The sequence below is a fragment of the Rhincodon typus genome, chromosome 20 (genome assembly GCF_021869965.1).
Source record: "Rhincodon typus isolate 14 chromosome 20, sRhiTyp1.1, whole genome shotgun sequence".
NCBI classification, from domain to species: Eukaryota; Metazoa; Chordata; class Chondrichthyes; order Orectolobiformes; family Rhincodontidae; genus Rhincodon; species Rhincodon typus.
In genome coordinates, this window is record NC_063351.1 from 37,961,362 (window position 1) to 37,977,315 (window position 15,954).

The window sequence follows — 15,954 nt, forward strand, 5'->3', positions numbered from 1 at the left end:
TCATGACAGTGTTTATAGTAAATGGCAGAGGCAGACCTCAATTCGTCTTCTACTGAGCCTGAGAACAACAAATCATATATCAAAATAACCTACATTAATATAGCACCTTCCAGACAATAAAAGCCCATGGTGTTTGACAGTAGCATCATGAAACAAAGTATGACATCACAGAACCACTGAAGTGTTACAGCACAGAAGGAAGCAATTCAGTCCATCATGTCTGATCTGACCCCTCAAATGAACTTTAGATAATACCAATCGCCAGCTTTCCCTCCCCACCCCCAAACACATGCACATTATTTCTGTCTAAGTAATCATCTAATGCTCCTCTGACTATCTCAATTGAACCTGCCTAATTCATATTTCTAGGCAGTGTATCCCAAACCTTAATGACTCATTGTGTTAAAATGCTTTTTCTCACCTCCCATTTGCAAATCAAACCAGATTAGATCAGATTACTAAAAGTTTAGTAAAAGGAGGAGGTTTTAAGGAATGTCTTGAAAGGGAACAGCAAGATAGACACGTGCAAAGAAGAACTTTGTAAAATAGTTAGTGGTTGACCCACAGCTCTGTATGGCTTGCTTAGGAACGCACCATATTACAATAATGGTTCTGGGAGGAAAACCACATTGTTGGCCCGGGAATGTCACATCAGTCAACATTGCCATCTGCCCAATTTGTTCTTATACTGCGTGTTTTTCCTGGCAATTTTCCTGAAGCTGAAATCCTGTCAACAGGATATTTGAAATCACCTGTGGGTAGGACATCTCTACTCTCAACAGGTTAATGCAAGTAGTTGAAGCTGACAGAAGTTCAGGCTGCAGAATCATACAATCCCAGTGTTCTTCCCAGTTTTTAGCAACAAAATATTGCTTTGCATCTGTGGCAAACAGAAATAATCTGGAAGATTCAATTGTTTATTGCATACAAGATGATCATTGATCCCAAGAAGTTATTAAACTAGGTTTGACAAAAATTCTAATCCATTTATACTCTTAGTGCTTGAAGTCCCCAGGAGTGCTAGAATGCTCCCTCTCAGGCTATTACATTGCTTATTGAGTTAACACTTTTAGAAGAGAAATGGAATACATATTTGGGAGGATAAACAATTGGAAAAGATGTGTGATTTAAAATCTAACAGAGTTCATTTCAGTGAATAATGTTTACCAAAGCCAAATTTACAATTTGAAGCTTAGTACAGCAACAACTGAAAAACATCCTCATTTAGCAGGTGTCATAAAGGAATGTTATATTGTTTATTCATTCACAGTTAATTGCTACAAAAGGCTCAAGGGAACAATAATAAACAAAAAAAGTGAAAGCAGTCAAAAAAATGCAACAGAAAAAGAGAAATGGCAGCACTAGTAGCAATGAAATTATTACCCAAGACAAGTTACAAGGACTGAGGTCTTTAACCCTCATCTGGTATCTGACGCTACAAAGTCTCCTCTTGTTCTCACTGTTACGTAATCTGCATCATCTTGAATGTACAAGTACTGCATATCATGATCAATTTTTAAATGTTTCATAAATAGACACACCCATACTGAATCCTGTGTTGTAGTTATATTTTAAAATACATTGTCTTTTCAAAATGGTGAAAGCCCAATTTTCAAGAAAAATCAAAATCCTCACGTAAACAGCGAATTCAGTAATCCTGAATTGTAATTATGTATTTTACTTTAACCTAAACACATGGAGGTAATCTATTATTACATATGGAGTCATGACATTGAATCCCTGAACAACGTGGACGATAGAGAATTGGTTGGGAAAATATCACAAGGTTAGAAAAGTTAGTTTCTCAATGTCAAGAATAAAGAGACACCAATTCTGCAATCAAGATTTGACCGGTGATAACAAGAACCTTGCTTGAGAGTAGCAAGAGGCCTATTTGCATGCATTTATAATTATTAGATTAGACCTCAAAGATATGCAGTTTCATATCTTCCCATGCACCAGACAGAACCTAGACAGCAACAATTCCCAACACAACAGTCAGAGTGATACCTGGTAGCTCTAGTTGGCAGATCACTCCTCTTGACCCACACCTTAGACAGCAATGTTACACTCCACAGGTAGTGACCACCGCCCCACCCCACTGTCTATGGAGGTTGACATCAGACAGATACCGAACTCATCACATTATCATAGCACCTCACTGACTTACTTAGGAAATGGTTCTTAAACGCTGTACACTTGAATGCACTGACACCTTTCATTATAAAGTTTGTGACAGGCCACTTTGCACTCAGGAACAAACAACCAACTCAAGCAGGACTGAAGCAGGCTGCATCTCAGGGATCCTTACTTGCTCCCTTAACACTCACTCACTTTGTGTACACTTGGATGTTCGCAGCATCTTTGCCTTGTCATTTTGCACTTTGCCATTTCATTCAGAACTTAAAGGCTCAGAGAACATCCATCTTGCCTTGCCATTTAACACAGGCACAAAGCAGGTGGCTTGCTCGGTTATCAGCAGGGATCAGTCAAAGGGTGAACGTGTTGCTGTATGGCACCCTGCTCCATTAATGTCACACTGGCACCATGTGCCAAGCAGCTTATGCAGTAAACACATTGCATGTACTTCAACTAAATTTCCAAGTCACAAAGTTGAAGGGGACATAGACCTTGGTCAAGTCAAGGGGGTGCTCTCATCAGTCAAGGGCAATGTCCAATCTCAGTCTAGGGCCTTGGACCCAGTTGACGGGCTGTTAGAGATAGTCACAGTCAGGGATACTGTATCACTGGAGTGTGGGGAATGGGCTACTGTAAATTCTGCCAGTTTAGTGTAACCATCAGGCATTTGCAGTAAGTCAGTTGCAGAGCTGCACCAAGATCACTACAAGGCCAGTCACTCATCTCTTGGGGCTGTTCTTCCAATTCATTGGGGAGGTGGCTAGGATGCAATGGTCATTCTTGGGGATCAACACAAGAGTCAAGGGGGGGTCTCTTCGGAGTCACTGTAACAATTGGGACATTGGGGAATTTAATTGTGCGAATTGGACACAGCATGCTGGGATGCAGAGAAATAATAATGAAAAGAGGCAGCTCAATATATAAAGGGTACGAGAAGGTAGGGCATTGGAGGACATGGGTTATTGTATATGGGGAGGAAGGGCTTCCTCGATTATCGGGCTAAGCTTGCAATTCACTGTGCCAAACACAGCCTGCGTTGCCTTCCATACTCATACAAACCATGAATGCTCAATGGAACTTGAAAGTGGTTCTTGCCACATCAAGTGGGCATAGTAAATGCTTTTTTTTTCCCCTGACTGAGCATGCGGTTCTATTTGTGAACAAATGCAAGGCCTTTCAAGGGACAACTGCATTAATCAGACACTTACAGAGCACAGGCTGAAAGTAACTACACGCATTGCATCTGAAATGCATGCAGTGTCCAGCTGTGTAGAAGACAAATCCTGGTCACAGGCAATCTTGTCCATGTCACTTGTCACTGTAGGTTGATTGCAGTAACCTCTGAGGCAGAAATAATCACAGTCGACCTTGAAAGTGGCATCCACGGGCAACAATTCACAATATCAATCCAAGGTAACACAGACTGCACAGGGGCATCTCATCTTGAACTCTATGTATTCGTCTCAACATGTTCTTCTATGTAATGCTGCATTCCTTGGGTGATGTGGGGGATGGGGTGGTACCAGATATCAGTAATTCTAATAGACTTACAATCTTCTATTGTATTTGCATGGTGTGATTCCATATGTCGGAATAAGATCCATTATACAAAGAGAGTAAAGTAGAGGCATTAGGACTATGCTAAACTGTCATTTGTGTCTGATGCAAATGCTGACTGCTCACATTACTAAAGACCCATTCTATTTCCGGTATTCCCCGAACAGGTTCGTTGGAACAGTGACCAATGGATCCAACATCATCACGTAGAGCGTGATGCCATAGCATAGGTGCTACCGTCACATATGGCGTAGAGAAATCAAAGAGGAACAAACATGCCCATAAGATACAAGGTATACGAGCAGAATTAGGCCATTTGGCTAGTCAAGACTGCTCCACCATTTGACCACGGCTGATGCGTTTCTCAACTCCATTCTCCTGCCTTCTCCTTGTAACCTTTAATCCCCTTACTAACCAAGAACCTATTTCTGTCTGAAATACTCTCAATGATTTTGTCTCCACAGCCTTCTGTGGCAATGAGCTCCGCAGATTAACCATCCTCTGGCTGAAGAAATTAGGAAACCCAGGATCAGCAGCAACCTCTAGTGCCAAACAGCTCCACATGAAGAAGTCACAGCTAAAGGTCCCCTCAGGATGTGGAGATGGTGCAGGAGTACTTCCAAACTGAAAGAGTGGGTGGCCATCCTATCCCAGTAATCGTCAATATAACAACTGCATCAAAATTTTAAGCAACTAGCTATTTCCAAGAATTCATTGGGGGATCAGTGTGGGATCTCTCAAATCTCAACCAACAACGTATCAAGGCTGTTACTGATGCAATTCATAAAGATCTCACCGCTTCATCTCTCGAGGTCAGTGGTGCAGCCTGGGAGTAGGCTTTACCCCCAGATGCAGGACTCAATGTACTGTATACACCACATTGAGTGGGGTATATCATAAAGCAGTAGTCTTCATCAGCAAAATAGCTTCCATCCCTTCAAGGAGAGGTTCTGATGTTTGGATCAAGTGTGTCTGTGACTCTGTGTGAGGCCTTGCAGAATACTCTAGACAGAGTGTTCTGCACAAATGAAGAGAGAAGTCTGAAGAGCTGCAGAATCAGAACAGTCTTCTGAGGAGGAAGAAGAGGACACCGAGCAGGAGGAACACCACCTTCAATACGAGACAGTGAAGAAGCACCAAATGCAACAGGCCAGACAGGACTTAATTGACAGCAGCTTCCAATAAATGTGAGCTGGATGCAGCATTCGTAGATTAACTGTACAAGACAAATAGCCCCTGTTTGTTTCCAGTAGCAAATACAGTTTTCTTTTGTTTGCATTTTCTTTGTTTTGCTGTTGTTGAATAGAAGTTAACATTTTCAACTATTTGAAGGCTTTCCAGTGAATGGTGTCTCCACATTGAACTACAAGGTGTTATGTAATGCAAGGCGTTATGTAAAGAGCTCTCCCTTGGTCAGGGTTCTATAATGGTATGGTGTTAACGACAGGTAGCCTGTGTAACTGTTATAACGACAACCGATCAGATAGATGGTTGTGTAAAGCAGCAGCACATTTACAAATGTGAACTTGTATTTGCAATTATGGTCACCTATGCCACTATCTACCCACAGAAGTTTTTCCTTTTCATTTCTCCTTCCAGAAGGAGCATTTTTGATAGCAAAAAAGTAAACCACAGGTGGCACGTCTACTGTGACAAGATCTAAATATTATATTTAGTAGTTTCTCAGAATCTAGAAACACGCTGTTTTGTTGTAGCTGGTGTAATCACCACTTCTTGGAAGTCATTAATTCCCTGTAAACATATTTTGAAACAGCTACAATGGCAAGGTTAGTTAGAAATAGCAATTTTTAAGTTTTTTTTGGAAGTTTTTATTATTTATTTGTGGGATATAGATGTCACTGGCTGAGGCAACATTTCCTGCCCGTCCGTACTTGCCCTAAGTACTTTAATGCTCCATTTCAAAATTAGTACTATTGCAGACATTTCAGCTGGATAGTGATACAAAAAGCATGGCAATTATGTACAATTTATCCTGCAACTGTATGGTTACACAGGAAGGGCAGTTTTCATCTCAGATTGTTGCAAATGTCAACTTGAATTATGTGTTCTATACTTCTAAGAATAAAAAAGCTTACACAGTAACAAGGCAAACAATAGGCCAGAAATTATTCCAATGTCAAGTTTAGTTGCAAATGATGCTAGTTGAATTGTTCACCTCATCATTATCACCACATTATACTTGCATTGCAAATTGCTGGAATAATGATCTGTTAATGGCACAACAATTTCAACGTATTTATGGCCTCATGTGTGCAATGGTTTAGCTTTATAAACAAATCACATGACATTATAAACTGTAAAACAAGTTGCCATAACTGATGTAGATGTGACACTGTGAGGTGAGAGACATGCAACTTAAAAAGTTATAGAATGTGCGAAGGAAGTAAGTATTTAGGAATTTTGCATGTACACTTTTCCATCGAAATATGCTCCAACGATCCGATAAATACCAAATCTCTAGAGAGGAGCAGTGCTTCTTCCTAAGCAAAACAGAGGGAATTAGGGGCAACTTCTGAGTACTTTGTGATTGAGATTAGTGTGATAGCACAACAGGCATTGGCGGAATCTTGGTCAAAATCTTCACTACGGCAAGCAGAAAGAGCTGTTGCATGGAAAGGTGTAATTATCTGACCAGTGTAGGCAAAGTAAACATTCTCAGAGCTTCAGTTGAAAGTTTCTTATTAAGAACACAAAACTTGTACTTTTGGTTCAAAGGCAAGTTGGTCACCATGTGAAGCAGCCTCTCCACAGGTGAGGAATTTGAGCTGTTCTCTTGCTCGAGAAGATTTCAGTATCCGAATAGAAAGCTTTCACACAAAACAGCTCATGTAAACCTTTACCTGTATTTTTATAGCAGACAAGTTTAGTGGCTTATGTGCCAGAATGAACGTCGTTCAGGCAGTGGGTCTGCTGATCCTTAAAGAACTTCAAGCCAGTGTGTTTGATTGCAGACCTTTTGTCACCCTGCTAGGTAATATCATCAGCGCGCCTCCAGTGAAGCTTCATCGGAGGCGCACTGACGATGTTAACTAGCAGGGTGATGAAACATCTGCAATCAAACACACTGGCTCGGTGAGCAAGTCTACAACCTCATCCACAAAGCAAGCTACAAATCTTCTCAAAAAAACTTAAAGAACTTCCTTCACACAAAGACAGGGCTCTAAAGTGCCATTCTTCCACTGTGTGACGATCATTGTGGAATTTGTATTGGAGCAGCTGGATTTTAACAGGACTTCAAAAAAAAAGTACATCACAGAGCACTGTCAGATCTCAATCATTTCAAATTTGACTAACTAAACAAGGAAAACAACTCAATTAAAGGAGGCAGCTCAAGACTGACCAAATAGCCATGAAATTAGGAATTGCCATAGCAGACAAAAGTTTGATAATGTATAAAGTAGGATGTGTAAAAAAAAACAAAGTACTGCATAGACAATGTCAAAATAACTACGGCAGATGCTAAGAGATCCAAAAGTATAGTGAAAATGACAATCAACATTCCATTCTAGGGTCTTTTGGGATGGATGAACCAAATAACACCTGTGCCCCTAGACAAATAAGCAGCCATATTGGCAATGATACATTTGGAACGTAGGTAAATTCTAAATTTGAGTCTAAACATTACCTGGCAAAGCCATTCTGTATCAGTTCTCGCTGGAGTTTTTGGTCTTGAGCAGCATATTCTGAGAGCTTGGATTCCAAAGCAGGGGGAAGGATATTTGGGATAAATTTAGAAAAAAGACTAGGTGCCAGCTGCGCCCAATCTGGGAAAATAATATACAGAACAAACAAGGTTACTGAGATGGTCAACATCTATATTTTTATGCAGCTATAGCAGATCTAGTTACCGACTAAAAACCATAAAGTATTATGTTCCTCTTTTTATCCCATGCTTATATGTGTTTGCTAACTTTTCCCTATGATAATAAAGTTGGCATCTTATGAAAAATATACCAGATTTCACCCATCTTAAATACTCTGTCTAAACTGGAAGCACCTTTGTCACAAATTTCCATGAGTAATACATGCATTTCTATGGCTGTAAGCACTTCACAAAAAATATTTAATCTAAATATTGAAATTTGAACTGCGAATAAAAGTTATTATGTCTTAGTATAGTGACTACAATTCATATCATCAAAAAAAAAACTGCAGAAAGAGCCTCAAATCCAAATTGTGGCAAACGTACTGTTTCTTGACTAAAATTAATGCATATAAAGTCAGTAGTAGCTAACACTGACTAACTAGAAAATTCACAATGTTGAAAGATAAATAGAAACATTTCATCTGATTCAAGTTTCATCATCATAAATAGTTTCTTTAGAGTTATTACTTACATAGAATTTAATTAAATCTGCCATTCAATTTTATTCAGTGAGCGAACAGGTAAGATAACCTTCTTAAAGCAGGATCATTAAAGGAAATTTTCTACATTTGGTCTTCATTTTACATGAAATGAATATCCGTCAGATACTAAATCTTGAAACCTACATACCTCAAAAATATTTACATACTTTGTTACAAGTGAATATTTTCAACTGTACTTTTATTCCAATGGGTTCGACAGTGTCAAATAAGAAATAATTCTAATGATCAATAAAATGTTTTTAATTTTTATAACGAACAAAGTAACTTCTTTGTAGCTGAATGCATCTGTTTGACTCGGAAACAAAGAGACTTTGCACAATGTAACTGGTCCAGAGTGATGTAGCAACCTTTCTGCTTCATGTTGCCATTTAGATACATGAGTAGTCTACAAATCCAAAGTACTGCCTATCCAATGCCTGACACTATTTCTCATACTACATACATCAGTCAGGAATCAGATTAGGTTAGGTGTCTTATCTATTACTCAACGGCCATAGTAAGGGAGGAGTTAGGAGAATCAGAATATTAGAATTTTCCTAACATTAAAAGTAATATGTAAAAACAAATGTGGAATTACATTCACGTGATAATAAGATTAAAAATGAATGACAGAAACAAACTATGGTAGTTTTGTCTTCAGTGCAGGCAAAACATTCCTAACATTTTGTAAGCTCATCTGGGAAAACAACAAGGGAGAATGCAGTATATTCTGACACCAAGTAAATTAATGCAATTATATTAAGATTTATTATCTAACACAAGCAAAAAAAATCAGTTAGAAAAGATCAACCATGAAATAAAATGATACAAAGCATCTCTTTCATCGTGTTGCCCATCTCTGAGAGACAAAATACATACATAGATGATGACACAGCAGAGATACTTACAGCTCTATAAAACCACAATTCATTTACTAAGTACTTTAACAAATAACACACACGTTTAACTATTAGAGATATCTCGATCACTGTCTTTCTCTACCCTGATTTCTGTAACTAAACCCAAACGTTATTAACCAGGAGAGTTCACAGCTGGCCAGGGTGAAACTTCATTCAATGTTTTCACCTCGCCTTCTGATGTAGGATACCTTAGTGCACAATGTTAAGTGTTGCTGAACAAAGGGATTTCTTCACGCTCTTTATACACAAGAGTCTGTGCCAAGTGTGTGCCTTATTTGGGATTACGCGTGTTCGTGACTAATCCTGAACATTTTGTCCAAATGCACATCTTATTTGGACTTATCCATGCACATGAGCATGGATATGTCCAAATGTATGTCTTATCTGGTGCAGACAGCAGTTCCCGATTTCCTGCAGTTTTAACACTTAGCAGACTTGACTGACTCAGCATAATTCCCATAACAGCCCATTGTTAAGCCTCATATCAGTTCCTGTATCTTCAGCCTTACCCCAACAATCGCGTTGAAAATCTGGTTGAATTTTTGAGGGTGTAAAAGGCCTTTAAGTTTTCTCTCCTGCAAAATCTATGCATTTAACTAAACCAATATCGTCCACAACAGGCTTTAATCTTGATGCATGCTTGGAATCAAGATATTTTGTCAAAGAAATTTGTTCTGCTCCATTTCCATGTTGATAGACACTTGTAAATCAATTGGCCTCTAAGACAATTGCTAATTTTTAGGTGACCAATACTGATGCTAGTCTTCCACTAAAGATGCATTTAAATTAATTTTTGGGATTTGGACTCATCGCTCCGAATTATTAGTCAAGGCCTCCAGATGGCTAGCCCAGTAACATAACCACTATGCCACTGCAACTTGTCATTCTGCGTTTTCCATGCTACAAATTGTTTAGAATAAAAAAGAAATTTTTCACTTACTGTTACTTACCAGGTCTAAGTGTATATAAGCCTTTAACTATATTTGCCATGGTTGAAGGGGTGACCTTAAATGGAGTTGACTGAGCTTCTATTAGTAAAGCTGAAATAGAAGCAGAAGAAACAGTTAAAGCATAACAAGGGCTATAGTACTCAAGGTGAAGTAAGGAGTCATGAAAAGAAGTCAGGAGGCCAAGAGCAGGAAGAATTAAAACAAAAACAGAAATTGCTAGAAAATCTCAGCAGGTCTGGTAGCATCAGTGGAGAGAAATCAGAGTTAACGTTTTAGGTCCAGTGACTTTTCTTCAAATCCTGTTCAGAACTTCTGTTCTGAAGAAGGGTCACTGGACCCGAAACGTTAACTCGGATTTCTCTCCACAGAAGCTGCCAGACCTGCTGAGATTTTCCAGCATTTTCTGTTGGTGTTGCAGAGCTCCAGCATCTGCAGTTCTTTTGGTTTTTTGTCAAGCATTAAATTAACAGTGCAGTTACATTTTATGCCAAATTAAAAGTGTCTTCAAGTACACATCATTCTAAAAGGTAACAAAAAAAAACTCGGATCCTGACTTATTAAGCAAATATGGGTCCATTAAAGCCAAATGGAAAGAATCCTGCCAAGAGACCTGTTCACATCAGTCAAAATTTGCAGTGCTTCCAGTAGAACTGTAACCCAGATAAAACTTTGTTAAAAGATCACTTTTTAATCTTATGATAAAATAGATGCACACATGCTGTTGGCATTTTAGAAATCAAGTTAGGGAATTAGAGGCGTGCAGATACAAAACCCCATGGCTGAGATCAGAGTGCAATATGACATGGGCATCTGCCAACTACGTTCTTGTAGTTGGTGGATACAGTTCTGTATCAATGCGCACAATCCAAATGGTATGGAGTAAAGCATAATGGCCTTTAACTTTTCTCTCCTGCAAAACATATGCATTTAACTAAACCAATATCATCCACAACAGGCTTTAATCTTGATGCATGCATGGAATCAAGAATCTTTGTCCAAGAAATTTGTTCTGCCCCATTTCCACGTCGAAATGTTTACTCAATCTTGAATTAATGTGAATTACTTTGTGAAATAAAATTTGATCACCTACATTTGTAGAATCAAAGTCAGTCCATGTGACTTATCGATTTCAAAAACTATGATCTTGTTTCTATACAGCAAATTATAATAAGTTGACTTTGGAAATTATCACACCCCTAAAGAGTAGTCAGAACACTTCAAACATAATTATTGCTGAAATGCAGTCACTGATGTTATGCAGGCAAATGGAGTGACCTATTTGCTCATTCATTGTCCAATGTACAGCCATAGTGAACAAGATGAAAAGCCTAGTTATGTTTGTTTTTAGTGAAGTTGGTTGAGGGGGCAATGTTGGTCAGGCCACAAGAAGAACTCTCTGTTCTCCTCTAAGTAGTGTCATGGGATATTTTAGGGCTGGTCCAATATCTTATTGAACTGATGACACTTAAAGGCAATGCTCCCTCAGTGTTGCACTGAAGTGGAAGTGCCAGTCTAAACAATGTGCTCAATCCTGGACTACTGCTTGGGCTCATAGCTTTCAGATTCATTAGCAAGAATAAATTGCTCATTCAAGCTAATACAATAACAGAATAAAGAAAAAGGAAGGATCATTTGGTCCAGCAATGTTAGCCTTTTAAACTCTCTCACTCTCTAAACCAAAGTTGAATACAAGAATGGGAAAAGCCCCCAGGTATTCAGCTAAAACATCCATATGTGGCAAATTATTGTTATTACATTGCCTGAAAACTTCAACCTTATGAAATTTAATATTTATATACCCTAGACTTATTGGTCCTCAAGTAACATTTAGGGTTCATTTTTGTCATTGATACATTTAATGGTCAACATTCCTTCACAGGGCGCCGTATTAACCCCTTTTGCTTTAGACTTTACACGTCAATTTTCCTTCTTAGTTTAGCACTTTCATAGTTGAAACTACTTCTTTTGTTGTATGTTTACACCACTCACTTCAGCCCAATATGCAATGTTGCACATTCTAGCTACCAAAAGTAGTACTGAAGGAGGGTCACTGGACCTCAAACAATGACTTCTGCTTTCTCTCCACAGTTGCTGCCAGACCTGCTGAGTTATAGAGTCACAGAGTTGTACAGCATGGGAAGAGACCCTTCAGTGCATCTTGTCCTTACCGACCAGATATCCTAAATTAATCTAGTCCCTTTCGCTGTCATTTGGCCCATATCCCTCTACACCCTTTCTATTCATATACCCATCCAGATGCCTTTTAAAATGTTGTAATTGTACCAGCCTCCACCACGTCTTCTGGCAGTTCGTTCCAGACACACATCAGCCTCTGTGTGGAAAAGTTGCCCCTTAGATCCCTTTTAAATCTTTCCCCTCTCGCCATAAACCTATAGTCTCCAGTTTTGGACCTCTCCCCAACCCTGAAGAAAGGACCTTGGCTATCCATGCCCCTCATGATTTTATAAACCTCTAAGGTCACCCCTCAGCCTCTGACGCTCCAGGGAAAATAGCCCCAGCCTATTCAGCCTCTCCCTATAGCTCAAACCCTCCAACCCTGGTCACATCCTTGTAAATCTTTTCTGAACTCTTTTAGGTTTCACAACATCTTTCCTATAGTTGGGAGACCAGAATTGCATGCAGTATTCCAAAAGCGGCCTAACCAACGTCCTGTACAGCCGCAACATCACCTCCCAACTCCTATACTCAAGTTTCCAGCAGTTTCTGTTTTTGTGCCAAACTTAAATTGACACTGACCTAAATTCATCTGTAAATTATTGAAAGCAACTTCCATCTCTCTTGCACCATTTCAGACTTGCATAATTGGAAAAGAAAATAAACTAGTGTATATAAACAGGGGACTTTTCATTTACTAGAAAAAATAGAAAAAAAAATGAAATACACAAATATATCAGACAATGAAGGAGTCAGAATCACAAATGTTAAGGAAGTTTAACCTTCAGATTCAGTACAATTGATGCTCAATAAATCTTAGATTTACCCTATAAAACTGCATATCCCCAAGACACATCCCAGAAATACCGAATAAACGTGCTGACAGCAAAGATCAGGATTCAGGAGAGGACAAATTTTTCAAGAATCTTATGACTGCCAACTCCAAAATTATTGATATAACTTAGAATACCCAAGGAAGAAAACTTGATAATATTAGTACTAAAAGTTGAATTATTAATATCAAAAGCACATTCTTGATTAAGGGTTTTCATCACCACTTCAGAATTAACCCAAGTTTGGCACAGAAAGTAGAGCGCAAACATATTTAACACCACTCACGCATTAAGGTAGGAACATGCTTTTCTGCAACCTGTTCTGTAAACAACTTTATGAGGTCATCTTTCAAATCTCTGTTAAGTTTGGTTTCAATGTAAAATTTGTTCTGTAAGAAAAAAAAGAGAAAGTTATCAACAGGAATCAATGCAGTAACACAATATTTAAAAAAAAAACTCAATTCACATCAGCAATAGAACCAGATTTGATCCTGCAATAATGACTTGTATTTATATAGCACCTTCAATGTAATAAAAACATCCCATCATTATAAATTTACTTTCTTAAAAAAAATTAAACATGGTTTTTAGGGCCGACGGCCAAAAGCTTGGTTAATAATCTAAAGGAAGGAGTCTTAAAGACACAGCCACTAATGGTAGATCAATTAAATATGGGGTTTCTAAAAAAAGCCGAAATGAGAAAAGAACAGATATTTTGAAAGTTTATGAAACTGCAGGAAATGATAGACATAGGGAAGGTACGAGTAGGTAGGAACTTAAGAACAAGAATTTTTTTAAAATGTGAGCTATTACTTGACCAAGTGCTAGCGTTGCTCAGCAGGAAGATGGATGATTGCTAAATGAGATTTGGTGTGAGCAAGGATATGGGCAGATGACTACAGTTTGGGCAAGGTAGAATGTGGAAGTCTGGCTTGCAATGCAGAAGAATAATCAAGTGTGCAGGTAACAAAGGTATGGATAGGAGTTTCAACAGGAGAGGAGCTAAGGGAAATTTGGAGCCAGGCAATGTCACTAATGTGGCAACCTTAACAATGTCACAAATATGCAGACATAAGCTCATTTCAACAAAGGACAGTCGTTGTTATTGTATCTGCTTTGATCACCTCCTGTGGTAGCGCATTCCAGACACATCACCCTCTGAGTAAAAACCTTGCCTCTCACATCTCCTTTAAACTTTCCCCCTTTTGCCTTCAATCTATGTCCCCCAGTAATTGACATTTGTACCTTGGGGGAAAATACCCTGATTTTACATTCTTTCTATGCCTTTCTCAATTTTGCAAACTTCTATCAGGTCGTCCCTCAACTGCCGACATTCAAGTGAAATAAAAAGTTTGTCCAATATCTCAGGTCAACTATCACATCAACAGTCTGGTTCAACATGAGGCAGTTGCCAGTCTACAGCACATCATCTTCTTATATACCTTATAATCATTCTGCTCTTCTAAATCTCAAAACAAAATCATAAGGTGCATTGCAGATTCACTAGTATGTTTCCAAGAACGAAAAATTAGAGTTATGGGCTTCATCCACTGGGGATTAGAAAATTAATAAACAACTTGACCAAGGATATAAAAGGTGATGAAGGGTTAAAATAATTAAACACTGTTAAGACTGTTTTCACTGGTTGTTGAAACAATAATGATCACCATTATTTCATGTGTTGTTACAATTCCTGCGACTGCCCTTCAAACCAAGGCAGGATTTTAAATCCTGGTGTTGTTTCAGATAGTTCACTATTAATGCTTCATTAACATGCTTTGTAATCTAACATTAAAAGTTGCAAGTCCTGATGTCATCAGCTAATTGAAGGATTAGTTCATTTTATGTCATTTCTCTGATCAAGGATAGAATTAATCTTTTCTTGGTGAAAAACCATAGGAAAAAAAACTTATGACTTTGTGTACACATCTTCCTTGAATCAAAAGACAGCCAACAATGACCCTCTTTCAGATGGTCATTAGTTCTAAGCAATCAGCCTTTTATAGGGGTGTCCACGTTATTGAACCACCACCTGCCATAGTGTTAATTAGTGACAAGTGACAGCTACTGTATTTATGGTACCAGGTTTTAACACTGGCCTAACTTAAAAATCAGTAGTAATAGGGTATAACTTACAATAACCCTCAAGACTCAAAGAGGGATTAGAATTAAAATTCCTTACATGGAAGATAGTTCGTGGCATCAAATTTGAACTTCTGACTGTTTTTAAAGCAAAGTTAACAAATTATATTGAAAGGGATAATACCACAGGTTGAAGAAAAGAAACGATGGGCAGCACGGGCCAAGTAGTAGACTGGAATTGTGGGCCACTGCAAAGAGTAAAAAAAGTCCTAAAGTGAAGATTTAATGGACCAAGCAGTTGCGAACTGGAGAATTTCTAAAACAAGCTAGGAGAAGAGACAGAGACCATCATTAACAGGAAGTCAGTTGCTTGATGCTATTTAAGAAAGGTACGGATATGCATTGGAAAAGCCTATGCTATATAAACCAAATCAATGACAAATTCCCTTCACTCCAGCAACATTGTCAGTAATTTCCACAATTAGCAAATAACTGTTGGATGCAAGAGAGAAAAAGATAGATTTTATTTGGACAGCCATTTTGTATTAACAAAACAATTTTCTCACTTGCGAATCAGATTTACTCTGGTTAAAATGTTTCTGTAGGGATCCTTTGCACTCTATTTTATCAAAATTGAGAACCAATTAGAACTAAAATGAAAAATAACTTTGTTAAACAGGAATTGTTCAGGAATGCCAACTCTAACATTACAAACAAAATAAGCATCCAGAACAATGTGTGTTGGAAGTAGGCAAGAAGTGCATAGTTTCAGTACAGATGTGATTAGAGGCTCAGAGACTCAGTTTTACTACTTATTTAAGTAAAATAATAAGAAGTTTCAACAGACATCATGAATATCTACCCACCTTTCGGTCAAAATAAGGCATTTACTAAAATTATCTGATGTAGTTTAATTAAGATTCAAATTTC

The 15,954-nt window shown here is 38.3% G+C and overlaps 1 protein-coding gene across 1 annotated transcript in view; it reads right to left on the bottom strand.

The window, feature by feature from the left end:
- cacul1 (CDK2 associated cullin domain 1) overlaps window positions 1–15,954 on the bottom strand; it is a 61,474-nt gene that overhangs the window by 12,346 nt on the left and 33,174 nt on the right. The window contains exons 5-7 of the mRNA XM_048609209.1: window positions 13,229–13,331; window positions 9,935–10,024; window positions 7,343–7,481 (exon numbers count right to left, since the gene is read on the bottom strand). Of these exons, the coding sequence (XP_048465166.1) occupies window positions 7,343–7,481; window positions 9,935–10,024; window positions 13,229–13,331 (332 nt within the window). The remainder of the gene's footprint in view (window positions 1–7,342; window positions 7,482–9,934; window positions 10,025–13,228; window positions 13,332–15,954) is intronic.